The sequence below is a fragment of the Panthera onca genome, chromosome F2, assembly GCF_046562875.1.
Source record: "Panthera onca isolate mPanOnc1 chromosome F2, mPanOnc1 haplotype 2, whole genome shotgun sequence".
Taxonomy (NCBI): domain Eukaryota; kingdom Metazoa; phylum Chordata; class Mammalia; order Carnivora; family Felidae; genus Panthera; species Panthera onca.
In genome coordinates, this window is record NC_138356.1 from 42093615 (window position 1) to 42121189 (window position 27575).

The 27575-nt window shown below is 37.9% G+C and overlaps 1 protein-coding gene and 1 pseudogene across 2 annotated transcripts; one reads left to right on the plus strand and one right to left on the minus strand.

Annotated features, from left to right (window-relative positions):
• The first annotated feature begins 1180 nt into the window (after positions 1-1180).
• LOC144615112 (RNA-binding protein 25-like) lies at positions 1181-4314 on the plus strand (annotated as a pseudogene).
• An 89-nt stretch (positions 4315-4403) lies between these two features.
• CFAP418 (cilia and flagella associated protein 418) lies at positions 4404-27575 on the minus strand. Of its 2 annotated transcripts, XM_060610956.3 has the most exons (6): positions 27328-27564; positions 22011-22098; positions 18278-18342; positions 17669-17734; positions 10098-10193; positions 4404-6552 (listed from the first exon to the last, which is right to left on the minus strand). In XM_060610956.3, the coding sequence occupies exons 1-6, from the start codon at positions 27480-27482 to the stop codon at positions 6399-6401; spliced, it is 624 nt and encodes a 207-aa protein (XP_060466939.3). In that variant the 5' UTR covers positions 27483-27564; the 3' UTR covers positions 4404-6398. The 2 variants fall into 2 exon arrangements, with proteins under 2 accessions (XP_060466939.3, XP_060466940.3); XM_060610957.3 differs by lacking the exon at positions 10098-10193 and having other exon boundaries at positions 27328-27575.

Below are 27575 nucleotides of genomic sequence, written 5' to 3' on the forward strand. Positions count from 1 at the left end.
ACATTTGCTAGTTATGAAATAAAAATGAAAGCATAGTTGTTTTCCTCATAAGTAATGTTAGGGAATGAAAAATAAACATGTGGTCAAACGCTTTGCTGTACAAAACATGCTGCACTATTTGATTTAGACAGTATTATTTTCAGAAGGAAAAAGAATGAGAACATTTATTAAGCACTTATTGTGAACTAAACACAATGCTAGTCACTTTTTGTATAATTTAATCCTTACAACAAGCTTATAAAAGACAGATCATTCATACAGATGAGGCAGAAAAACCCCAGAGAGTTGAGTAACTTTCCAAGGGACATGACTCAACTCTGATTTAGTAACATTTCATATTGTCACCTATTATTTCAACACATTTGGGGAGAGTTTGAAAACAAATTAACAACCACATACACATCAATATATCCATATATCCATTCAATCTTTCAAAATAGGGTATAAAATGGTGTCACAAACCCAAATAAATACATTAAATCTTTAAAAAGATGCATATTTTGAATTTTTCTTCCCTTCAAAAACTATTTTTTAAACAATAGGTAAAGCTGTATTACTAGTAGTGTGTTGGCTGACAGAAGTTTTGTTAAAATGTAGCATACGAGGGGTGCCTGGCTGGTCAGTTGGTAGAGCATGCGACTCTTGACTCTTGACCTTTTGACTCTTGATCTCAGAGTTGTGAGTTTGAGCCCCAGAGTGGGCATGGAGATTGCTTAAAAATAAAATCTTAAAAAAAAAAAAAAAGTAACAACAGAGAAAAGTCAGCATTTGAAAGTTACTGCTAAGCTTTACCACAGGACTTACTGGATGCAAACACCTTTTTATTCCATATTTTAAAATATCACAGAGAAAAGGAGGGAAAGCAATTCAAAATCATAGTCTGATGCAATCTTCTTTGGCCCAAGAGAAAAAAGACGCCGAGTTCACAGACGTCAACAAGGGTGTAGACGTATACCACCATACCAACATGGCTCGTTCTTGTACTTGGACCTGCTCCTTTGAATGTCAATGCTCCAGAAGCTCCCCGCACAGTGTGGTTGTGTTTGCAGCCTGTGTGAGGAGGCACTTTGGAACCAGTCTCCTGGTGAGCAGCACACAGAAACCTGGAGCCGGTGGAGCCCACACCTAACCTGGAGCCCAGAAGGCCATGAAGACAGTACCATTTCCTCAGTGGTGGACTGCTGCAGTAAGAATGTCTTTCCCCTCTCATTTGAGCTGCCCTCCCATGGGAATCCCAGCACTCCCATCAGGGATCCCGCCCCTACAGTTCCTGGCTTTCCTCCACCTGTACCTCCAGGGACTCCAATGAGTCTTGTACCAATGAACATTATGGCTGCTGCTGCTCCAAAGGTCTTAGTACCCACTGTGTCTATGGTTGGAAAGCATTTGGGAATAAGAAAGGATTATCCAGGCTTAAAGACTAAAGAAAATGATGAAAACTGTGATCCCACCACTACAGCTTTTTTGGTAACACCTCTGAGTAAGCCTTGGACATGCTTATAAGACAACTCCTTGCTAAATGTGGCTTGGTTTTGAGCTGGAAGAGAGTACAAGGTGAATCTGGAAAACTTCAAGCCTTCAGATTCTGTGAGTATAAAGAGCCTGAATCTATCCCTATGGCATTCAGGTTATGGCATGATCTGCAGATTGGATGGTAGAAGCTACTTGTTAAAGTAGATGCAAAGACAAAGGCACAACTGGATGAGTGGAAAACAAAGAAGAAAGCTTCTGATGGAAATGCCAGGCCAGAAACTCACTAACGATAAGAAGCCTCAGATGAAGAAGCAAAGAGATCAAATGGGCCTTTGGGCCTTTGAACTTTTAATACTGAATACTCCAGTGAACTCAATGCCCCCCTCACAAGAATTTGACTCTCACCCCATGAAGAAGAAAAGCAGCACATTTTCCTCAGACTTCCAGCGGCTCCACTAATCCCTTACCCACTCACCACTAAGGAGGATATAAATGCTATAGAAATGTTAGAAGACAAGAGACCTGAGATCAGTAAATTCAGACACACACACAAGAAACTGGGAGAAAGGAAAAAAGGAAATGGAGAGACAGGAAATTGACAAAAGACAGAGAGAAGGAGAGAAAGAATGTGAAGGGGAGCAAGAAAGGTGAGAGTGGGCATGAAAAAGGGAGAGAACGTGAATGAGGAGAGAATGGGCGAATGGGATAGGGACCATGACTATGATTGGGAGAGGAGCTCACATAGGAATAAGCATTGGAGTTGATCAGGAGAAAAGAGCAGAGATCCCGAAAGGGAATGGGGAGAAAGAATGTAGAGAGAGAAAGGAAGTGGGAGTGCAGGGGGAGAAGACAAGAAGCAGGACTGTGAAGAGGGTGAAGATGCAGATGAATGAAGAAAACCTGAAAACTTTGAGAGAAAGACTTCTTACCAAGAGTGCCTTAAGAATTGGGAATGCAGAGACTGGAAGAAAACCCAGGAGTATGAGAAAGAGGCTGAAAGAGAAGAGAGAAGAGAAATGGCAAAAGAAGCTGAATGCCTAACGGAATTCTTGGAAGACTATGATGGTAAAGATGACCGAGTATTATAGAGGAGCTTCCTTCAGAAAAGGGTGCATGATAGGGAAAAGGAAATGGAAGCAGATGAACGGGATTGAGGAGAGAGAAGGAAGAACTAGAGGAAATCAGGAAGGGCCTTCTGGCTGAAGGGCGCCAGGATCCAGATGAAGAGCTCCAGAGGACGCAATGAGAGGGTGAGAGGGCGCAGACAAGCACAAGAAAAGCAAGAACCAGAACCAGAGGAAGGAGAAAAGCAAGAAAAAGAAGAAAAATGAGAAGAACCCATGAAAGAGGAAGAGCCAGAGCAAAAGCCTGGTCTCAAACTCACTCTGAGGCCATCAGTTCTGCTCCATCTGTTCCCTCTGCCAGTGGCAATGCAACCCCCAAAAGTCTTGGGGATGAGTCTCCCTGTGATATTATTATTGCTCATGAAGACTCCCCAGATCAACAACAACCTGAAGAACATAGGCCAAACAATAGGGCTAAGTCTTTTTTTTTTTTTAATATTAATGTTTACTTATTTTTTTGTGGGGGGCAGAGAGAGAGGGAGATACAGAATCCAAAGCAGGTTCCAGGCTCTGAGCGGCCAGCACAGAGCCCCACGTGGGGCTCAAACTCACAAACCATGAGATAATGAAATGAGCTGAAGTCGGATGCCTACCCAACTGAGCCAGACAGGTACCCATGAGTAGGGCTAAGTCTTTTTTTTTTTTTTTTTTTTTTTTAACGTTTATTTATTTTGGAGACAGAGAGAGACAGAGCATGAACGGGGGAGGGTCACAGAGAGAGGGAGACACAGAATCTGAAACAGGCTCCAGGCTCTGAGCTGTCAGCACAGAGCCCGACGCGGGGCTCGAACTCACGGACCGCGAGATCATGACCTGAGCCGAAGTCGGTCGCTCAACCGACTGAGCCACCCAGGCGCCCCTAGTAGGGCTAAGTCTTAAATGGGGTACTTCCAACAGTCCTGGTCAGTCTAATTCTGTGAAGGGAGAGAAACTCCCCATAGATGGTGTCTTAAATTTGAGGATGAAGTCAGTGATGATATACTATGAAAAAGGAAACTTGGATTACCGTGAGGATGACAAAATGCCGCCCAAAGGCACGGTAAACACTGAAGAAAAGCACAAACGTGTAAGAGTCTCACTGAGAAGATCCTTACAACCAAACCTGAGCTCTCTGCGTATCTCCCAGGTTGGTCTATTGTGGATTCTCTATTGACAGAAGGACAGATTAGACCGTTGATTAATAAGAAAATCATAGAAGGGGCATCTGGGTGGTTCACTCAGTTCAGTGTCTGGCTCTTGGTTTCACCCCAGGTCATGATCCCAGTGTTGTAAGATCGAGTCCCGTGTCGGGCTCCTTGCTGAGCATGGAGCCTGCTTAAGATTCTCTCTTTCCCTCTGCCTCTCTCCCCTGATCACTCTTTCTCTCTTAAAAATAAATAAATAAATAATGAAAATCATAGAATACATAGGTGAAAAAGGAGCTACATGAGTTGTTTTTGTCTGTTCCAAGGTTATGGCTCACAGTTTACCTCTAAGTATTTTCGATGATGTTGCCATGGCACTTGATAAAGAAACAGGAAGTTTTTATATCAAAACGTGGAGATTACTGATATATGAAACAAAAAAATTGGTCTTGTGGAGTGAGACTCTTTTTCACATTAGAAAAAAAATACCACTGCTCTTTAATCATACATGTACACACACACACTTAAACTTATGGCATGTTTCTCTTCTCCAATGTAAACAAATAAATTCTCTGCTCAACTGGATGGTTTGAAACTCTTGTTATCATTTTAAAAGAAATTACCGAAATTATTTCAAATTAATCCTCATATGAATATTTTACTATGAAATAAAACAACTAAATACAGAATAAAGCTATTTATTATTTATAGGCAGGATTTATTATTTATTTATTATTCTAGGCAGGATAAGGATCTGAGAGTATAATACAGCTCAAGGAAAGTAGCTACCTAGCTTGACAAAAAATAGGTAATTGCTAAAGTAGAAAATGAGAAATATTGAAAACAAATAGGCAAAACATCTTGAAAGTTTTATAGACTTTGCATTTTAAAATTATAACTTATCAGAAACTATACTTTTCTTATGCATTGTTACTAAAATAGTTGCATTTTGGCTTAAATTATTTATCCATCAGTATACAAACATAATATTCTTTCTACATTTTAGATTACAGATTGTACAACTGCCAACAACAATGTGAGCTCATATATACATTTCTGACATTGGGGAATTATGTTATGGAATGCCAAACATGAGCAACATATCTAGGATATAGAATAGGTATGAAACAATAAAAAAGAAAAAAAATTTCAAATTAATGATTTAGTAAATTTGCACATTTGAATATAAAGAAAATGTCATCATTATGACCAATGGTTTCTCAATCAAATCCCCTTGTTTCTCATATAATTACACACAGATAAAATTTTAGGGAGTAAAAACTTTTTATTCAAAAATAAAGTAAGTAAGGTCTGTATACATTGTCAATACAAAAATGTAAGCATCTGCCACTATGAGTTCACTATGTGTTCCGTTGCAATGCTAGACCTACTAGAGTAAGTTTTACAGGTAAGCAAATGTGTCACGGCTAAGAAAAGGATTTTAATGGCTGATCTTTCTTCTTACTTGAATCAGGTGACTGGAATGGATTCAGCTTAAGACTAAGCAATCACAACTTTGCTTCAATTACTCTCTTTCAGCATACCTTGTGTCATACATTTGATTGATATCTTAGACACATGCAATAAAGAGCTTATGGTAGATTGCAAAGCCCCCAAAATTTCTTGATGGTGCTGGGAACTGATAGTTTTTAGGTAACTGACTTCCTGAATGGGCTGCTATTGTAGGGTTTCTCAAGTCTCAGTGATGTAAAGGAGAAGCCTAACAGATCACCTGTTGGTTCAATTATGCTTTATCTCTCTTTCATGCACTCCTGTAGTAAATAATATATTAACCTGATCCTACCAAAAAATCAACAGGCTGCCTGAGCAAATATCTTACTTGATGTTCACTTGATGGAATTTTAGGCACTGAAGGCTAGAAAGTACTTGGAAAAAATCTAACAATGATCTATCTGTATTAGGATTTTTCCTTGTGATTTTAGGTGCATCGAAAAAAATTTTTTTTATATATAAATGGATTATTTGTTAAAAGAGCAAACTAAGTAACTTTTGATATCTAAATCAACAAAAGAAGAAATAAGTTAAAACTAGTAATACATATTTATCATTATTATGCATATCACTGTGAGTTGTTGAGGTAAGGTCAGATATAGGCAGTGTTTTCATTTACAGCATACCAGTACTCCTAAAAATCCTTCAGTGAGCCACTGATCACATGGTTTCTGCCATGTATAAATTATGATCTTTGGCAACAATAGATTTGACCGGAGGGGATGATGTATACACCTCTCAGTGACCTCTCTACACTGGCTGGCTTTATCCCCTTTAAATATTATACGTGAGGAATATTTAGCAAATGTATTAGCAGTGACTAATACTGCAGTTGCTAATGAATGGCTATATGTTTGTATAAAACATCATAATTAAACTTCCATTTAACAGGAGATAGGTTAGCAAAGAATTTGGATGAACTGCTATCTTATTTACTAAGTAAAATGCCCATATATCGAAAAGAAATAATTCCAAAATTATTGGACACATTATCTTCTCAAGTCCATTTGGTCTTTGAAAATCTATGCTGTATAGCCATTAAATGAAATTTCCTGTCTTTTTCCAAAGGGCATGATACTGCTATGTACCTTTACCTAAATATGATGATGATTAGTGGAGATTGCTCTCACGGATACATTTGTTTAAACACAAAAAGTTTGTATTCTTAATGTTTACCACAAACCCAACGAAGCTGATGATCGGTCTGAAGGTCAGTCAGTTCTTCAATAGTTCTCCAGCTGCACTGGCAGGCATATGCCCGTGTTCCTTTCTTCTTTACCAACTTTGTTCTTAATTTGTGGAATTCTGGCATGTTGTTCCTATTAATAAAAAATGAAGATTTTAGCATAGTGGCTTTGTCTTATCAGAGATGACATGATATGAGAAGAGAGTAGGAGGGATGGTGGTTCATCTCCTACCTCAAATACTCACCTATACCATATTTTTAAAAGCCTGCAATACGGTCAGTGGAAGGCACATAAGAGGCATAAAGACAATAGGCTTCTGATGGGTTAACTATAGCAATTTCTCATTAATAGAGAAAAAGTGCCTGTTTTTTCTATTTGTTGAACTAATACTGTATCTTTCATTTATCAGCAAGATATACTATTAGTAACAGAATAAATGTCTATGCTGCATTAATGTTTATTCATTTTTGAGAGAGACAGAGAGACAGAGCATGAGCTGGGGGAGGAGCAGAGAGAGAGGGAGACACAGAACCTGAAGCAGGCTCCAGGCTCTGAGCTGTCAGCACACAGCCTGACATGGGGCTCGAACTCACAAATTGTGAGATCATGAACTGAGCCAAAGTCGCATGCTTAACTGACTGAGCCATCCAGGAGCCCCTGTCAGTAATGTTAAAACAATTAAATCAATGGGCAGGACCATTATAAAAAATGATAACTATCTGACTTGATGCTACTATAAAAAAAAAAGAAGTTAATTTGTTTAATTAACTGAAAATCAATTATGGTTTTCATGATAATCAATGTATCAAATTTATGTAACAGAAAAAAAGGAAAAATTAAAAATGAAGTGATGAAAAAGTACAAAGCAAAATTATGAAACACAGTATAAATATTAAAAAAAGAGACAAAAAGTGCTATTACTTTTGAGGTCACTGCAATGGAAGGCAGGCTACAAAGTGCCCTCTGGTGGCCAGTGGGCACCATACTCAGTACTGTATTGTACTAAACCCAGGCATAATTTAGGTTTGAACCTAACAAAATCTCAGAGATTTTCCTGGCCAACTTTGTTTTCAGGAAACTGACACTTTGACTAGGTAAGTGTTACAGCAAACTAGGGGAAGAAATGAATAATCTAAGTTTTATCAGAAAGGAAAAAACTCCACAAAACTGTGTTTAATGAAAACTAAGTGGTTAAATGAAGAAAAAAAAGTTCTTTATTCAAGCTGTAATATATTGTGACAAATTTAACATTTGATACTTGACTGAATCCTTAATTGGAGATTTTATGAGCAGGAATCATGAATAGCCAGGAAACTAACTAATGTATTCTGAATTTTTTTAAGGAAGCACATATCTTAAAAGCTTAGAGGGGTCCCTGTTGGGGGGCTCAGTCAGTTAAGCATTCGACTTTGGCTCAGGTCATGATCTCATGGTTTGCGAGTTTGAGCCCTACGTTGGGCTCTCTGCTGTCAGCACAGAGCCTGCTTTGGATCCTCTGTCTCCTTCTCTCTCTGCTCCTCCTCCACTTGTTCTCTCTCTCTTTCTCAAAATAAACAAAAAAAAAGCTTAGAAATATAATTTTCTGTAAAGAAAATGATTTAGTAGAAAAACAAAAGAATTTTATTTAGCTATTATGGCAGGATGATCAAATAGAGCTTATACTTCTCTTTGAAAATTCCAGAACTTGTCAAAGCTAGAATACACTATTTCTCTCATCTATAAAATAAGGACAATAAAACAAACCAAGGTACAGACTGATACCACTATAAATGGTTCCCTGTGTTCTGTCAGGCAATTAACGGCATCCTGCAAACGTTTTAACTTGCCTTCTTTGGTGACCACCTACTTGTGCTTTTCTTCAGCTGTGATTCCCTACCCTCCTCAAGTGTTTCATCTTCCCTCCAGTCCTTTACTTTCTGTAGATCACATCCTCATTCAGACAGCTAGGTCATCAAATGTGAAAAATCTTCCATTTCCTAGCTTTCCCCCTGAATACATCACTATTTTACCTCCCTCTACTCAGTCACAGAGGGCTCATCCCAGGATTGATACTACATGCATTCTATTATTCTACACTAGTTTTATAAAAATTTATGGTTTATAATGGTGACATATGGGGGTTACTGACCACTCATTACATTAACCGGAAATTAGTATAGAGCACAGGATTGAGAAAAGTCAGAAATGGCAAAATGGATCTGAAATCACAAGCTAACTTTTCCAACTCTAGAATTAACAAGTGGGCTAACCTGATCTGGGATTTGGGGACTTTACTAGGCTTTATTTGGGTTGGGAAATGTGAAACCTCTCAAATTGTAATTTTTCCATGTACTTGTATATTTGAAGTTTTGTGGAGAGGATTCAAAGTTTTCATAAGATTTTGAAAGCGGTTTGATGTGAGACAGTTTAAAAATAATTCAAGTAGAGAAGATTCCTATGGATTTACATGAGAATGGCTGCCAAAAGAGGTGCAGAAGAAACTCTCACCTTTTTCCTTCTCTTCACTACTGGAGACAGCTGCAATATATTCTGATTACTTGTATCAGAAAATACAATTCTTATTCAGGCCCAGGTTTGGGCGGGGGAGGAGGGGTGCAAAATGCATGCCTTTTATTAGTTTTTAGCTCTTAATTTTTATTTGAAAATGTGATGTACAATTCAGATACATTTTTATAACTTACATCATCTTAAAAATGTTAGGTATGGTGTAAGTATTCAAGAATTTACACACTGTGGGGCACCTGGGTGGCTCAGTCAGTTAAGGGTTTGACTCTTGATTTCAGCTCAGGTCATGATTTCACGGTTCATGAGTTTGAGCCCCGTATCGGGCTCTGCGCTGACAGCGAGGAGCCTGCTTGGGATTCTCTCTCTCTGCCCTTCTGCCACTCGCACCAGTGCACTCTCTCTCTCAAAAGTAAATAAACATAAAAAAAAAAAAGAATGTGCAAACTGCAAAATATGAGTAAGACACTATCCTGAGCACAAGGAGGAAGGCAGACGTATACCAACTAAGATTTTCAATCTTCTATTCCAGTGAGTGCTATGATAGGTACAAAGTGCTGTGGAGACACAGGAAAAAACGAAATTACTTCCAAGTTGACAGGAGTAGTGAGGGAATCATGGAATACACGCAATGAACTGTACCCTGAGGGGCAGTTCAGGTTTAAGTAGATAAATGGTGGGATGGTGGGAAGGTGTCCCAGGACAGGAAGAGCTTGCATTGTCTGAAGAAATGGCAGTACTGAGTACTCTGACGCAGCAAAAATCTTGTAAAGGTGAGAAGTAAACTGGGGAAGGGCAAGGTGGATGACAGACAGATGGGGGCTGGCTTGTGAAGCGTCTTGCTCTGTACTAAGGAACCTGGACATGCTTCCATAAGCAGAAGACTTTTGGGCAAGAGAATGGCACACTCAGAGTTATGCTTTAATTCTCAGCAAGGAAAGGGTGGTCAGAAAGAAGAGAAGGTAGGCAGAAAAATCAGTGAGGAGGCTCTTTCTACACTCCTGCCAGAAGTAACAAATCATCACATAGCCTGACAACAGATGGAGAGATGAAATGGTCAAGAGGTGGAGGCTACATGATCTTGCCAAGTCCACCAAGAGACGTTAGAACAAAATAAGAAATAAAAAGGTATACTGGTACGTTTTTTCACAGAGGGAAGTTCTCTGGAAACATACCTGAAAAACAGATAATCGCATGATTTGTCCCACATAAAGTCGTCGTAGCTTACTACCCAGAAATCACATGCTACACAACGCAGATGGTCACAAGCTCTGTTCAGAGAAAAAGAACAGTACATTAAAGATTACTGGTAAAATTAAATAGGGAATTCTCATGATTTATTAATAGGATACACCACATATTAGAGATGACTGAGTAAACAACAGAAAAGTAAAGATTAATATGATTACACCTTACTTTTTAACTAAAGGACTGATTATTTTTCAGGTAAAAATTTTCAGGTTAAATTGCTGCACAAACTTGCAAGTTTGATTTCTGTACAAACCTACATATTTTACTAAGATCTTACATACTGATACACACACACACATGCATACTGTACAGATATAAGACAGACAAAAGGGATGTGCAGATCTTTTAGTTCAGTGGTTTTCAAATTGTGTCTGAGGGAGATCTTCACTTAGGATAACTTCTTTAAGTTGCTTCCCTTCCTATTGAAAATTCCAGGGGGGCCCCTATCACAGAATTTGCCACATTATATGGAAATAAATCTATCACCCCATAAGCTACTTAAATGCTGGGACAGTATCTTACTTGCTTCAGTTGCCCCACTATTTGGCAATAATGTATTCATTCAGTCACTTAAAAGATATTTACCCAAAGCATACTATGTGTTGGTAATACTCTGTCCTCATGGAGCTTAGATTCTAATGAGAGAAGAAATAAACAATACTCATAATAACTAAATAATATAGTATGTTATAAGGTGAAAAGTGCTTCCAGTTTTTGAAATGATAAGTAGAGTAAATAAAATTGGGAGTATCGGGAGGGAGTGGATTGCAATTTTAAGTAGAGTAGTCTGCACAGGCCTCACTGAGAAGTACATCTGAGCAGGTTCTTTAAAGGGAGTGAGAGGTGGTTAAGAAAACGGGTTAAGAGAAGGTTATATTTAAGAAGCCAGGAAAAAAAGCATATTTTTATGTTGATGGTAAAGATGCAGAGAAAAGAAAAACACTGGTGATACAGGAGAAAGAGGGTAGAATGACTGGAATGACACTTAACAGGTACTAGGTGCTTACTGAAAATGTGAGGAATTGAAATGTCACGTTTCTCAAAACTCATACTACACAGTAAGTTTAGGAGTAAAATGACAATATGTGGAAATACTTATGAACTGCTGCTGCAAACAATTTGATTTGTATAGTGACTGTGATTTACTTTAAAAAAGAAGACATTTCCTCCACTGTTTGAAGTATTTAAAAACTAGAATCAATGTACGGGGTGCCTGTGTGGCTCAGTTGGTTAAGTGCCATACTTCAGCTCAGGGCATGATCTCACGTCTTTGTGGGTTCGAGCCCCGAGTCGGGCTCTGTGCTGACAGCTTGGAGCCTGGAGCCTGCTTTGGATTCTGTGTCTCCCTCTCTCTCTGCCCCTCCCCCGCTCATTCATTTTCTCTCTCTCTCTCTTAAAAATAAATAAACATTAAAAAAAATTAAACAAATGTAGATACACATTTGATCATCTAAAAATTAAAAGGAAATAAAAAGAGGCTTTAAGATACCAAAAACAAAGTGAAAAGACCAGTGGTGATAGAGTGGAAGAAAATATTTTCAACACATTGCTGAATACTTAACGCTATAAAAGAGTGCTTACAAGTGACAACAACAACAAAAAACCCTTAAAAATATATTCAATCTCTCTAATACAGGCATCATAGTATAGACGTGGAGATAGACTGCCTAGCTTCAAATGTGATTCTACTATTTACTAGCTGTAGTCAAAAAACTTCATTGTGACTCAGTTTCCCACCTATAAAATGGGGGTAATAAGAATACTTCTATACCTCCTAGAATTATTATTGGGACCTAATGAGTTAATACCGGTAAAGTGCTAATAACAGTGCCTGGCATAGTGTTTGTTAAATAGTTAAAAAATAACATAATTAAAATTTAAAGCAACCACAAATAAATGTTTTAATCTAGCACTTTCAGACACTCCTGGTGGGTATGTAAATTGCTATAACCTTTTGGGAAAAATCTTAGCACTATCTTAAAATCAAAATTATTGCTAGCTGTTGCACTAGCAACCCCATTTTTGGGCACCTATTACATATAAACAAAAACATCAGTATATAAGCATTTATCAAGAATCTGTACTGAACTGCAGCACTGCTGAAGTGGCAAAAACAGGATAGCACCTGGATACCTATTAAAAAGGGAAAAGACTGAACAACATGAAATATATTTATACTACGGAATATTAGGTAGCTGGATGATAAAGAGAATTAGATTTATCTATTGACCTAGAGGGATGTCTAAAGTAAGGTGCACAGTTAACATATATGGCATGATCCTATTTTTGTAAAAACAACCGAAAAAATTTCCTATATAGGTGTTTGCAGGTTTGGAAGAACATGGAGAAAAGTGTGGAAGGTTATATACTATGCGACTAACACTGGCTGCCTCAGGGGTAGTGGGAATGGAGGGGAGAGAAGATTATTACCTTTCTCTTCATACATTTTTAAATTTCGTTTTTATTTTTTAAAATAAGCATTCAAGACATCTGCAATTAAAAAATAATAAAAAAACCCCATCATTATATATATTTCCACTTCTCTCTAAAATTCAGATATGGTAACTTCAAAATTGCGAATATTTTTTGTGCTGACAATTTCTTTGAAAATAAATGCTTTAATTTTAAAAATGATTACTCATAAAAAAATAAACACTCAAAATCTATACAAGTTTCATAAACAATTCTGTATTTTCTTTCAAACTGTTAACAATTTATAGGGTTGTATTTGTACATATGGAAATTTAACACAATTACATTCGTACGTATTTGAACTTGGAGTTTGAACGTACAAGTCAGGAAATGCAAAATGATGATTCCCAAAGCTGCCGTAACTTGCTTTCTTATGCATATGTAGTTTATTACATGATTGCACAGAGTGTTAACTTTAATGCCTTAATACATATGTGCAATTTGGCTAAATTATTGCTGTTGCGGGAACTATAATTTAGAATCTCCTGACATTTTGTATGTGTAAAATCTCAACCATAATGTTAAATATAGCTTTTTAATTTAATTTAAAATTTAGTAGTTTATTCAAATCTACTCACACTACCACATTTTCCTACAAACACTGCCCTGTGAGAAAAATAAAACTAACTTGCAGCTAAGAAATCATTCTGCTGCTACGATTCACTCTATTAGATCATAGTTAGTAGCAGCCTATGAAATAATCCAGTCTTACAAGTAGTTTAAAAAATAGGAGAGTAAAATTCGATCTGGCTTGAAAATAACACTTTGGTTTTATCTATACTTTACTAATGCCACCATGCTTCCTGCTACTACTCTTTCTTCTTTCCACCAACTGGGTAAAAGACTCAAATCTTTACACTCTAAATTCATTCAGCATTACTCCCAAACCAGAGCTTCAGCTAGAAATCAGACAAATAAAACATATGGAAAATTAGACTCAATTTCCTTTATGCCCTTGGCATGTAAATAAGTGCTTATTTTTAGGGCTTAAATACATTTCTCTCTCATAACTATGTACATATTAGAGCACCTCTAAAAAAAAAAAAAAAGGCATGATTCTAATGAAAGATAAATTGTCAGGATTCTTCCTCCAAAATGTGGAGGGAACTCAAATACCAAGTTGTCACCATCAGCTTTGTCCTTTTGTCCAGTTAGTAAGTATAATCTTTACAATTTTAAATATGTTCATGATGGGAATACCCAAAATACAGTCCAATATAGTCTTCTGCTTAGACTCTGGTTCTCAGTTAAATCCTGTCAGATATGCACAGCGGACTAGGAAGCCTTGATGTTTGGCAGTTGGAAAATGACAGTAGCAGCAATAGAAAAAACATCTAAGATTCATCCCTTTTGCATATATTACATGGTCTTCTGCAAACTGGTATACTAGAAAGCATCATAGGCCAAGAACACGTTACATATTTGAGTCCTTGATTTGTAATAATTTTTGTGACCTTGGCAAGGCACATTACTTGGGGTGTCATTCTTGACAATGTTCTCTCTTAATTCCCATAGCCATTTAAACACTGAGTTCTGTCAGTTCTAGATTCTAAATAGCATAGACATGACACCTTTTCCCTACAGCTATTGTCACCACTCAGGTTACAGCTACCATCACTGTTTCTTTCCTGGAGCACCATAACTACTACCTGCTGACTGGTCTCCCTGTGTCCTCACCAGTCTTGTCCCTCCAACTTCTTATCTATGTTCCATTCAGCAGCCAAAATGACTTCCTTTAGCAATACAAATACGATTGTCACTCCATCTGCTAAAAACAAAATCCAGTCCCCCTTCCTCAAACAAACAAAACAACTAATGGCTTCCACTGCATGTATCAATACATTTTCTAAAATCCTCCAGAGGGCTACAGGACCCCAAACAAAAATGTCCCTCAACTACCTTGCCAGCCCCATCAAGAACCATTCTCTCCCCCACTCACTATGCTCCAGCTCACCTGGCTGTCCTGTGCTACTCCAAAACTCCTTCCCAGCTCAGGGATCATCTAACACCATGTGCCCTCTGGCTCTAATGGTCTCCTCTCTTTGCTAATTCATTTTTCATACTCTAGTCTGGTTAAATGTTATTTGCTTAGGGAAGCATTCTCTAACCCTTCCTATTAACTGGGTGCTAATTATCTATGCTTATAGTACCCTGCACTTTCCCTTCAAATTATGTATTATATGGAAATTAAATACTTATTTGTGGAATTACCTATTTAAAGTCTTTCTTATCTAGACTGATAACTCACTGAGGGCAGAGAAGTGTGCATTTATTTATCACTGACAACCTAGGACCTAGTAAACAGGTGGCTAATATGTGTTCAATGAATTTGACACCAGTGTCTCAACTTCCTAATTTATAAAATGGGGTTAAAAAATCTTGCTCTCTTTGCATCCTGGTTTTTTTCCTGTGGAGTTGAACCAATAAGCATATTTAAAACAGTGCTCTGGACAGCATAAAGTACTTCACACATAAAATGTTTTACATGCATATGAACAGGTCTATCCTTACCCTCCTGTGGGTATAGATCTGTGTTATGAAGAGGATGGTCTATGAGGGTATCTTTGTAATGGTAAGGAAGAAAAGATCCATGAATATAAACATTTATCTATGCATATATGTGCTAACAGTATGTGTTTTTTCCTTTTGTAGCTGTGCAGAAAGTAGGAAGGGGTTTGATGGATATTGGCATGCTCATGGGTCAATATTATCTAATAGGATCCTCCAGGTATAAAAATAGGCTGTTCTTTTGTCTACTTAAATTCCATCTGGAGCAAGACTCTTCTGTGCTAGAACCAAAGTACATGTAAAAAACACTATATAAAAGAAAATCTTCATGAAATATTTACTTTTTGGAAGTGAACCAGAATGTATTATCTTAGAGACCATTTGTAAAATCAGAAGACACCTGTAAGTAAACACTGATACATATTTCCTGAGATAAAATGGAAAAGTAGTAGGAAAATATAGGATTAGCAGCACTGCCATTTGAGAAAGACCCACAAATAATTGCAAACTATTACTCAAAGTATCTTAGCTATGTTTTGCACCATCGGCATACTCTAATGTACCATTGCATTTAATCCTCACGATATCTCCATGGAGTATGTTCAGTTTTTACAGGTGAGGAAAATGAAGTTTTAGAAGATAGATCCCTTCTCTCAAGGCTTCCCATCTCGCAAGTGGCACAGTGAAGGATCTGAACTCAGGCATTCTGCCATCAGGGCCCTTTCTCTTCATGCTCTGCAGGGGTCATCATTTGCTTCTTTACCAGTTCCTCTCCTGGATAGGGTTGTATGTATGTATGTATGTATGTATGTATGTATTTATTATTTTTGGCATCTAGTATTTAGCATAAGGGCTGGGACATGCTGGGCATTTTAAGAATATCATATAAAGAAAAGAAAAAAGAAGCTCAAATAGAATGAGAAAAAAATTTGTAGATAAGCAAAGACAGCAAGGACATACATTAGAAAGGACAGTCATTCTAGAAAAAGGAATAAATATGAAAAACATTCAGAGGCAGAAAAATGTAAGTGGAAAGTAGAGGATAACAAATGTTCTGGTGGAAGTGAAGTATCCTAACCCGGCTTTCACTGGAGGTGAAGCCAGGAAGAACACGATCTGGCAAAGCAAATAATGACTCTAGAGTTAATGTGAGATGAATGGTAGCTTTCATTTTCCCTCTGAACAGGGGAGATGTGCTCAAAAGAATATGTTAGGGATATTATCCTTCATGTTATATATGGGCGAAGCTAGAGAAGAAGGAGTGGGTGGTAACGGGGAAACTACTGCAGTTCCTAGGTGATCTGAGAGAAGCTGGGGTTGGAGGGAGTGTGGTCTGGAAACACGGAGACAAGTCCCAGTGGCTCCACATGGGTAAGTAAGGACTGCCAGCAAGCAGACTGTACTCTTCTGTGAGGGCCAGCTTGTGTTTCTAATTCTTTGAATAGATGGCCCTCAACGCACAATGATTCAAGTGCTATTAATTGTTATTTACAGCCCTTACAGCAGACAGCACCCTGGGGGACTTCTAGTAGCCCATCTGAGCCATTCTGCTGCCTGGTGTTTCCAATACAGGGTTCCCCACACTCCCAACCTCCCTTCAGTCCCATGGCCTTTCTTTCTAGGCTTCCTAGGATCTAGGCCAGCACCATTACAAACCCTCCTACAATGACGTTTTAGATCCCACTTCTATTATTCAATATAACCATTATTCCTCCTAAAATGTGGTCAACATGCAATTATATATCTCATTCTTTTTTTTCTTAAAAAATTAACAGAAAGTAGAAAAGTGTTTTAGAAATGACTAGACAAAATATAATAGTCTAGACAAACAGGCCTCTGCAAAAACAGAATCAACAGTCTCAGGACAACAGAAAGATATGCTTAAACCAATTTGTTTCCCTACATTATGACAATGATGATGGACTATGCTAGCAGTAATGGGGTGGGTGGTATCAGGACCATAAGACTGTCCTGAAAGAAGTAATGAATGAGACAGTGGGTGTAAGGGGTGGGGAAGAGACAAAGAAAGGAGGGTTTCTGCTTTTTAAGCATGTAAAATCAAGCGACTATGTTTGAGAACTTTCTGGGTACTGAAGACCCAGCTTTCTTATGCTGTTTGGCCAAGATAGTGGGTAACACATCATGTAGCTGCACGGCCACATTTGCCTGTCTCATCCACTGGCTTCTACTGCCCAGAAGGCAAAAATGGCAAGGCGGAAGCTCTCTCTTGGTGTCCTGTGGAAAGCAGACTTGGATGGGAGTGAACCAGGCACTTCAAGTGGGGCTTAGAAATGGGCATCAACACAATGAACAGCACACACCCAACATCACAGCTTTCAACAGCTATCGCCCAGAATAACAAACATTTCAGTACAGTGTTCTTAACCTGACTAATAAAATACACCTCTCATTATAAAACAGTTGGATGCCAAGATGAGAAGAGCTACATTTTAAGGACAGGGTATCAACTGGGAAAAACCTAGTTAAGAAAGATAATCTATTTCTGACCTCCTACCTCTGTGAAGTATTTGTTCCAATTCCACATGGAGCAGTGCTTCCACCAAGGTACACTGGGCTGCAGCTAGACGTGTTCAATAGATGGGAGAAAAAATTACAATAAAAAAACATGAGAAGTGAGTTTGGCCTCATTGACTCTATATACTTGTAATCAAATAGTATATTTTCCTGATCAGGCTAACTTTCAAAGAAGAGGTATTTATTCCAGGATCATTGTGTTATTGGATATAACCTGTACATTCCGGAAAACTCAAGGAGTTAAAATGAGTCACAGAAAAATGTGTTTGCCAAATAATATAAGGGACAAAGTAAACACTGAAGAATATAACAGAACATTAATTTTGAGGAACTGTTCACACTTATTTTTTTTTTTCATGTGGCAGAAAATTATTTACAATGCAATAATCTTCCATTCAAGTTCTTTTACACTGTGGGGTCACAGACCGTAAGAACACCGAAGATATTGCTATTGGTCTTTCTCTTGAAAACCAACCAGTGCTTTGTTGTTCAATGTCACTGTTGTTTAAATGCTTACAAAATCTACTAGACTATGCTCATAGTGTTTGCTCACTAGTGTGTATAATTCACTAAAGCAATCTCAACTTACCTTTTACCAAGGCCTTGAATGGGAGCTCTGACAGATGTGTTACCTGAAGATTTAGATTTTAATTTCTGTTAAAAAAACAAAACAATAAAGGCCAAGGGTAACTTGAAGAATTCTAACATAAAATCTAATATTCTTTATTTTATAACAAGAATATTTTTTAAATGACTTAAATAAAAATTTTGTATAATTTTAAAGTTACTGAAATAAAAACAATGATCAAAACCTTTTAAAGGCAAAAGGGAAGTAGACCTCCCTAAGGAATTTGTAAATTACTCAGCTTTTAGTCTAGGAAACTGATATACTGCCATTATTAGCATGCTAAGATTTAGAGTCACTTTATAACTCTTCAGTTAATACTAAGTTCAATGATTTAATATGAAGGACCTGCTATTTAAAACTTCATCCTGGAAAAATTCAATTGAGGAGGAAAAAAACCTCAGACTCATTTTTAAAGGCTGTAAATGGTACTCACCTGAACTGAAAATAAACTAACCAAACTCCTGGGTAACTTCAGAAATATTAATTTTGATCAAATGGAATGGTACCAACCAATAGACATTCAAGGAAATTGTAGAACTACCTAGTTACAACCATACAGTAGTTCCTATATGGTTACATAACATCATCATTATTAGCAAGCATTTATTAAGTGTTAACTGGTATATGGTACCAAACAACATAAACCAACCACATACCAGGACCACCGCCAAGGAAAGGAAGTAAGATGGAGAAAATGCAATTTAAACTATGCAGAGACATGCCTTTATTTTACCTAGTAGGTGAGGAAATTTAACGGAGGCAGAAGTATTTTGTTTCACTATTTCTTTTTTATTTGATGTTAAACAGAACTGGAAAAATTTTTGATGCGTGCCTAAAAGATAAAAACGTGGATGAGTCTTTTTTTTTTTATTTGGGGGAACATGTTTCATGTACCATCCAGGCTTGCACGCACAGTATTTGTTGTTCTCTGGCTTTCTTGTGTGGGTCTGAGAGCAGTTCAGAAATTCAATAGGAGTGAGCAATGGGGGAGGAAGCAGTGCTCTCTTCTCTGGAAGATGAGCTGCTAAGAATAAGGTGGGCACAGATACCTCTTCAAAGACACCTCTCTTCCTCACCCAATCCATGTTTTACATAGATCTGCCCTCCTCCAGAAGTTTATTTAGATTGTTTTTTCCCCTCACGATCTGGAGAACTGGATACAATAACTAAAAAAAAGGAGTATCAGAAAAAATGCAAAGAAGTTCATCTACCCACAATTGTAGAAATTATTATTTCAATTTAGTGTATTAAAAAAATTTTTTTTTTTAACTTTTTTTTTTTATTTATTTTTGGGACAGAGAGAGACAGAGCATGAACGGGGGAGGGGCAGAGAGAGAGGGAGACACAGATTCGGAAACAGGCTCCAGGCTCCGAGCCATCAGCCCAGAGCCTGACGCGGGGCTCGAACTCACGGACTGCGAAATCATGACCTGGCTGAAGTTGGATGCTTAACCGACTGCGCCACCCAGGCGCCGCCAAAGCAGAGAAGTATTTCCGTCTCCTTCTGAACTGTCTTGAATTAAAGAGATAGTACCTCACATACAGATACATGCCCTATGGTACTTAGTAACAAATTGTTCAGATGATCCTTGAATAACAAGAACATCATGCAGTTTTATCCTACTATTGGTTAAATTAGCATTGCTATTTGGCATTTATGATGCATTCTTGTTTGCAGAGTACTCATCATTCTTACTATGTTGATATGTTAATCAACAGCCTATTTGTTTGATATGTTTGTTTGATATGTTTGATTTGATATGTTAATCATCAGCCTATTAATTTACCATCTGCTTATGAACAGAAAATGTTAAATTTAGAGAAATAAAGATCTTAAGCTCTATACTAGTCATTTGATTTTTAGTCTGGCTACCAAAAATAAAAGTGGCTCTTACCTGTATCCTTACCACCACCACTGCCTAGTAATTTTCCCCCTTAAAAAAAAGCCTCTTTGAGGGGCGCTTGGGTGGCTCAGTTGGTTGAGCGTCTGACTTTGACTTTGGCCTGGGTCATGATCTCACAGTTTGTGAGTTCGAGCTCTGCACTGACAGCTCAGCGCCTGGAGCTGCTTCAGATTCTGTCTCCCTTTCTCTTCCTTCCTCAGCTTGTGCTCTCTCAAAAATAAACAAACATTAAAAAAGCCCTCTATGATAATATATTTTTCTTTCTTTTTTTTATGTTTATTTTTTGAGAGCAAGCAAGTGAGCGTGAGCACACAAGCAGGGGAATGGCAGAGAGAGGGACAGAAGATCTGAAGTGGACTCTGTGACTGACAGCAGAGAGCCTGATGTGGGGCTCCAACTTATGAACCATGAGATCATGTCCTGAGCTGAAATCAGGAGTCAGATGCTTAACTGAGCCACCCAAGTGCCCCTGGTATTATATTTATCTCTTAGATTTTTTTTCCCTTCGTGGTCCTTGTAATTTAGACTTCCATCTGGCCTCCTTCTCTTAAATTTCACAAATGTATTTTCACCAAACCAGTAAAAATTAATGTATACAGACTCTCATCCACTGCTGGCCACAATAGAAATGGTATAGTCACTTTAGAAAACATTTTGGCAATGGGTAGAAAAGTTGAAGATAAGCACACCTTATGACGTAGCAATTCCTCCTCTAGGTTTGTACACCCTAGAGAAACTCTCGTACGTGGATAAAAGAAGCCATGCAAAGAATATTTGAAGAAGCAATGTTCCTAAATGCAACAACTGGTCACAATCTAAAGGTCTATTACCAGGGAAGTGGGTAAACAAACTGTGGCAGAATTACATAATGGACTATTGTACATCAGTTAAAATGGTTTAGGATTATATAAGTATGTAATTAAAATATAAAAGTATAGATGGAAAGGATAGGTTACCTGTGGGAAGGAAGGCAGTAGAGTAGGATTTGGAGTTCTTAAACTATAATTTTTATTTCTTTAAAAATAAATCCAGAGAAGCAAATATGACAAAACATTAAGATATGTTCACTATGGGTGGTAAGTATATAGCTGGCTGTTATATTATTTTATAAGCTTTTTATAAAGTTGATAGATAGAAAAGCACTTAAACATTAAAATACAAACAATGTACTCATTGTACATGTTCATGGGATAACAGCAATGTCATTGCATCTGAAACATTAAGCATATTTCTATAATTAAAGCTGTTTTCAATCTTTTATTTATTTTTATTTTGTTTTTAGAGAGACAGAGCACGGATAGGGGAGAGGGGCAGGGAGACAGGGGTAGAGGGACACAAGAGACAGACACACAAGAGAAGAACACAAGAGACAGACAATCTTAAACGGGCTCCACATGGGGTTCAATCCCACAACCCCGGATCATGACCTGAGCAGAAATCAAGGATCTGATGCCCAGGTACCCGTTTTCAGTCTTTTAGAAAAGTGTTCTTAGAGTATACAAATAAATGTAAGAAACCTATTTCATCTGTGAGCTGACTTCTGCTCTATCAGCTTTTCTAGTTTCATTCTTGCTGAGAAATGCTGACAAATGAACAGCGAAACACATACTGAGAGTTTTTAGTATTTTATTTTTTCTATAACTCTGAGTAGAATAATTCCTTTAAAATAATTGTATTTCTCAGAATTCAAAGGACTACAGATACTTGTGCATTCTATACATTTACAGACTATTCTAAACATGTCTTGAAATAATGAAAGAATTACTGCACATTTATAATACTTGACTTACAAAAGGTTTTTTGTCAAAGTTGGGGTCTTCAAATATTTCACTAATAAGACTGTCAAGATCATCTTCTTTTGCAAATGTTTCTGTTGATCTGAAAACAAAACAGCTGAAGCTTAAGTGCAGATAAAGTCAGTCAGTATCAGAAGAATTTTGTCTAATTGGTTTATTATTAGAGTTGATAACAGGAGGATAAATGTGACGTTAATTATTTTCCTTCTATAGACATAGTTGAAGACTGTTGACACAAAGATGCAGTTTATCAGGTACAAATTCACATATGTACTTTACTATTTCACACTTAAAATAAGACATTTAAAGCTATATTCAAGAGAAAGCTGGGCATTACCTTTCTAAATTACATCAACCACTTATTTAAAGACCACAAGATACGTACAATTATAAGTAGAACCTGAGAATTATAAACAAAGATAATTTTAATTAGTCTTTCTAATTGTTTCCCTAAGAGTTCCATTGTAAGTCAATAACCATATCTCTTAACTACAGGAGCTGAATGTTATATAATCAAATGATCTATATCTATCTATCTATCTATGCTATCTATCTATCTATCAAGAGCATTCACTTGACAGAATATCTCAACTACCTTTCTACTTTGTGCAGGGAAAGCCATCACAGGATTATTGATATGAACTGTTACTGCACAAAACTCTTTAATAGCTAACATTTACTGAATACTTACTATATAGATGAAGAAGCAGGGACTGAGAAATTCAGAAACTCACCCAAGATCATACAACTAGTGGGAAGAGAGGTTTGGAATTCAATCTAGGGCAGTCCGCACACCTAATGCTAAACAAGAGGAACTCTTTTGAGAGTTTGTTACAGATGCTTTATATCAACTTCATAACTTCATTAGACCATTAGAGTATATATTTTAGAAGATAAGTTTACTCAGACTGATTTCAGAAATGTATCTACTCTGAAAATTCTTTTATTTATTTATTTATTTATTTATTTATTTATTTATTTATTTATTTTAGAGAGAGAATCTTCAGCAGGTTTCACACTCAGCACAGAGCCTGATGTGGGGCTCGATCACATGACCTTGGGATCATGACCTGAGCTGAAATCAGGAGTTGGATGCTCAACCAACTGAGCTACCCAAGTGCTCCTGAAAATTCTTAACTTCAGGATTATAATCCTTCTTTGTTATTGCCTGGAGTAATTAACCCAATGTAAGAAAATCCAGACACTGAATGTCTGATTCCATCTATCTCCAGGCTTTGCCTATTCAGTTGTTCCCTCTATAACTTTTACCCTTAAATTCTTCCACTCTATACTGGCTTGTTCCCTTGACTTACAAATATATACAGGACTCCAAAAATTCTCTTGAGCTGCCACCCTCTCACTCACTCCTGAAGTCTATATCCATTATTTCTACTCTCTCACAAATATATGGGATGGTGATCTGGGTGAAGGTTTCTCAAACATAGAACTACTGACATTTGGGACCACATCACTCTTTGGTGTGTGTGTGTGTGTGTGTGTGGTGGTGGTGGTGGTGGTGGTGGTGGTGGTAGAAGCAGGGCTGTTGTGCACTGCAGGATGTTTTACAGCATCCCTAACTTCTACTCAATAGATGCCAGTAGCATACCCCTCCCCAGCTGTGACAAATATGCCAAGACATTGCCAAATGCCCTTGAGTGGTAAAATCATCACTGGTTGAGAGCTACTGACCTAGTTTAAACTTTTTAACCTCTCTGAACCTCAGATATTTTACCTGTAAAAATGAGATCTAGATAACTATTTAAGACTTTTTCCAGGTTTAATATACTGTCTCTGGCCTCTACATCCCTCAACTGTAGTGAAACTTTTCTCTCAAATGTCAACACTGCCTACATCACTAAATTTAATGGCTGTTTTCAGTTCCACCCCCATTTAATCTTTCAAAAATGCCCAAGGCTGTGAGGCCTTGGCCAATTCCTTCAATTTCTTTTATGACAGCAGGTTGCTAAGTTGTTCTCCTGAAATTCTCTCCTCCTTTAGTTTTTAGGATATTCACAGTTTCAAGAATCAGATGCACTCAAACTTTATGAAGCCAATAGAACTACTAGAGATCCACACTTACATAAGAGTCTGGTCTGTTATACCATTTCATGATGCATACAATTGCCTATGCTTTATTATAGAAATGAAAAAAAGAAGAAAAGAATGCCATTATTTCAGTGAGAACTCATACAAATTTTAATGGACCCTATAATACTTTTTTTTGGTCTTTTGATGCTATAATACAGTAATCTTTTTTTTAGTTCATTTACTTATTTTTTTAGTAATCTCTACATCCAACATGGGGCTCGAATTCATGACCTCAAGATCAAGAGTTGCATGCTTTTCCAACTGAGCCACGAGGCATTCCTATAATACAATAATCTTTTTTTTTTTAATGTTTTTTAATTAATTTTGAAACAGAGAGAGTCAGAGCATGAGCAGGGGAGGGGCAGAGAGAGAGGGAGACACAGAATCCGAAGCAGGCTCCAGGCTCTGCGCTGTCAGCCCAGAGCCTGACGCGGGGCTCGAACCCACAGACTGTGAGATCATGACCTGAGCCGAAGCCGTATGCGTAACCGACTGAACCACCCAGGCGCCCCACAATAATCTTAATCAAAGGTTAATAAACACTTATTGGTCCCCCCCAACTTGGCTTCTTATATTCTAATCTTGATTAAAGATACAGTTTTTGTCAAAAGTAAAAGGCATACTCTAAAATATATATATATATACACACACACACACACACACACATAAACAGTTGAGACCCAAATTAAATGTAAACGGTATATATAAAAGCTTAAATCTAGATCTACAATATCCTGGTAGACCTGGAAATATGACCTTGGGCAAGTAACTTTTACTTAGTTTGGTCAGTGAAATGGGGATAATAATATTATTTACCTCACAGGGTTGTGGATATTAAATGATATGACACATACAAAGCACTTAGCATATATAAATGACTCAATAAATGTTGGCTATTATTATAGCTATCATCTAGGAGGTTATGATATTATCTATAAATATTCCCATCTGTATCATCCTGAACCACTTTAGTCCTATTGCAGTTCAACCCAGTTTTTTTTTTTTAAACTAACCAGTCCTTCTCTTTATCATTTTGAATACTTCAACAAATTGTATAGGTTTTGACCTCTTACATAAGCAGTTGTTCCTGGTATCCAGATGTAGCATGGTCATTTATTATTTGTGGAGCTATCATTTTAAGAGACAATTTCAGTATTTTAACTCTTATAAGGGGAAGAGATACTGGCTACATTGCTGTACAATTGACAGGTAGTCTGTTAACAAATTCATAATATAAATAGGTTCCTAATTTTTTTTAAACATTTAAAAAAAAATTTTATTTATTTTTGAGAGAGTGAGAGACAGAGTGAGAGCAGGAGAGGAACAGAGAGAGAGGGAGACACAGAATCTGAAGCAGGCTCCAGGCTCTGAGCGGTCAGCACAGAGCCTGACATGGGGCTCAAACTCACGGACTATGAGATCATGACCTGAGCTGAAGTCGGACGCTCAACGACTGAGCCACCCAGGTGCCCCGGTTCCTAATTTTTAGTATCAGTTTTGGCTCATGATAAAATTTTAATGTTTGACCTCATATACCAGGTAGGGACTGTATTTGGTTTTAGGTTTAGGGCCTTTGCTGCTGTTTTTTGCATAATTTACCTTTACAAGTACATGGCCAGATGAAAAGTTTTAACACACAAATAACAGCAGTACTGGTTTGCTACAGCTTTTATAAAAGTATTACTTAAAAATTTGATGTAGTAAGATGGGGTGGGATGCTAGAAACATTATGGATGGATTTTAGTAGTGCAAGAACAGGCCATGGAGAGGCATAAAGGACCCGTTTTTAAAGAGGATCCACCTTAGCAGCCCTTTCTATTTTGAGCAGCATGCTCCAAGACATCCTATCCATCTGCATGCTAGCTCTCCTAAGATGAAGGCTTTGGAAAGCTCTTTGATAAATTCTCTCCATCCCCCAAAGGAATGAATAAAAAGAACCAAAGAAATTGCAAAATAACATTGCTGTGGAATGTGGACGGTGGGATGTACTGGGAATGAGTACATAAGACCTCCAGCATACAAGGCAAAAATATATAAATTAACGAGTGATATTTGCATAACTGTTCAGTCAGATAAGTATTAGCCCCTTCAAAGTAGTCATTTTAGTTGGCTCTACATTTGTTTTTTTAGAATACTGCCCAGTACTTAACTAATTTTTAGAATTTGTTTCTGAACTTTAGAATCTTTTCAATGTTTTTATCTTCTGAGGGTCAATTTTTATAAACAAATGTCACTAGAGGTTAGGTCGGATAATTTGGGTACCAATGTTGGGTAAATACTTCTGGGAAATCATGCACCTGTACATCAAGGCCAAACAAAACCAAACTACAGACTCAGACATAAATTGACAAGAATGACTTTCTTGAGTTGTTCCAAAGCTGCCTCTGTGTAATTACACAAACATTTCCAACATAGTCACTACAGAGATTCCCAGGTCATCACTTTGAAGGGCAATATTCATTCTGACACAAAAATTTTGACTTTTTGGGATTGAGGAAAAAGAAGTCTTATTATTTCATGATTATACAGAATCAAAAAGATGGACAAATTTGAAAGGTAGTTTTTAGGATCAAAACCCAGAATACTTAAGAAGTCTCCTGAAATTTCAATTTGGATGCCTGAGATTCCCTGAGACCCTTACCTGGGGGCCACTGGGAGAAGATAGGTGGCTGTACTAACATTGTATTCACAATAATTAACTATTTATCCAAAATTTAATATTACTCACTTCTCTGAGTTTAAAAAAAATGAGCTAATGATGACACAGTATAGAACGGAATCGTTTTCTCGAACAACCGGCCCAAGGATTATTCTGCCTGGGGAATTGGGTCAGAGGCGATAGACTGAGGTTCTCTGCACGAACGAATCTTACAGTGGGATGAGGACTCACGCTAAGGCAAACACCCTGGTCAGAGTGGCCCTCTAGGGCGGGTCTCAGGAGAGGACCCCAAAGCTGCACCTCGCACTCCCCCGCTCCATTTGGGCCCCCGGGACCTGTCTAGGTGAAAGAGACTGGCTGAGGGCTCTCACGGGCGGATCGCTGGTCCTTGCTAAGAAATGCCCAAATCCTCTCGGACAGGGAATTGACGTGTATGCTGCCCTAGGAGTGGGAGCTGAGGATCTCGGCCCGACTAGGGAGAGGAGCTGGAGATCGTGGGCAGCGGGCGGCTTTAGGACGTGTAGCAGGCTTTACCAGGACAGCTCACCCCTCCCGCCTGTTAACCTGAGATTCTCTTTCGCTTCGGCTTGGTTCCGGTCGTTGATGAGGATGCCGCCGACGCAGCCTCTGGGCCGCTCGACCATGCCCAGTCTGAGTGGGTCTGGTCTGCAAAACTTGGACTCGACCTCATCCAAGAGCTCGTCCAGGTCCTTCGCCATCTTGAATCGTTACGTCTTTCTCCCGTTCACGTCGCGACAGCGCCGGGTGGTTTCCAGGGGCAACGCGAGGATATTACAGCTCGCGCTCTCGCT

Excerpts from the sequence above, each read along its gene's own strand:
- CFAP418 (XM_060610956.3), bottom strand. The coding sequence starts at position 27,482 with ATGGCGAAGGACCTGGACGAGCTCTTGGATGAGGTCGAGTCCAAGTTT. Across the intron at positions 17,735-18,277 it reads ATTCAAGGCCTTGGTAAAAG|CTGCAGCCCAGTGTACCTTG; the intron begins GTAAGTTGAGAT and ends GAACACGTCTAG. Across the intron at positions 6,553-10,097 it reads TGCGATTATCTGTTTTTCAG|GAACAACATGCCAGAATTCC; the intron begins GTATGTTTCCAG and ends TTTTATTAATAG.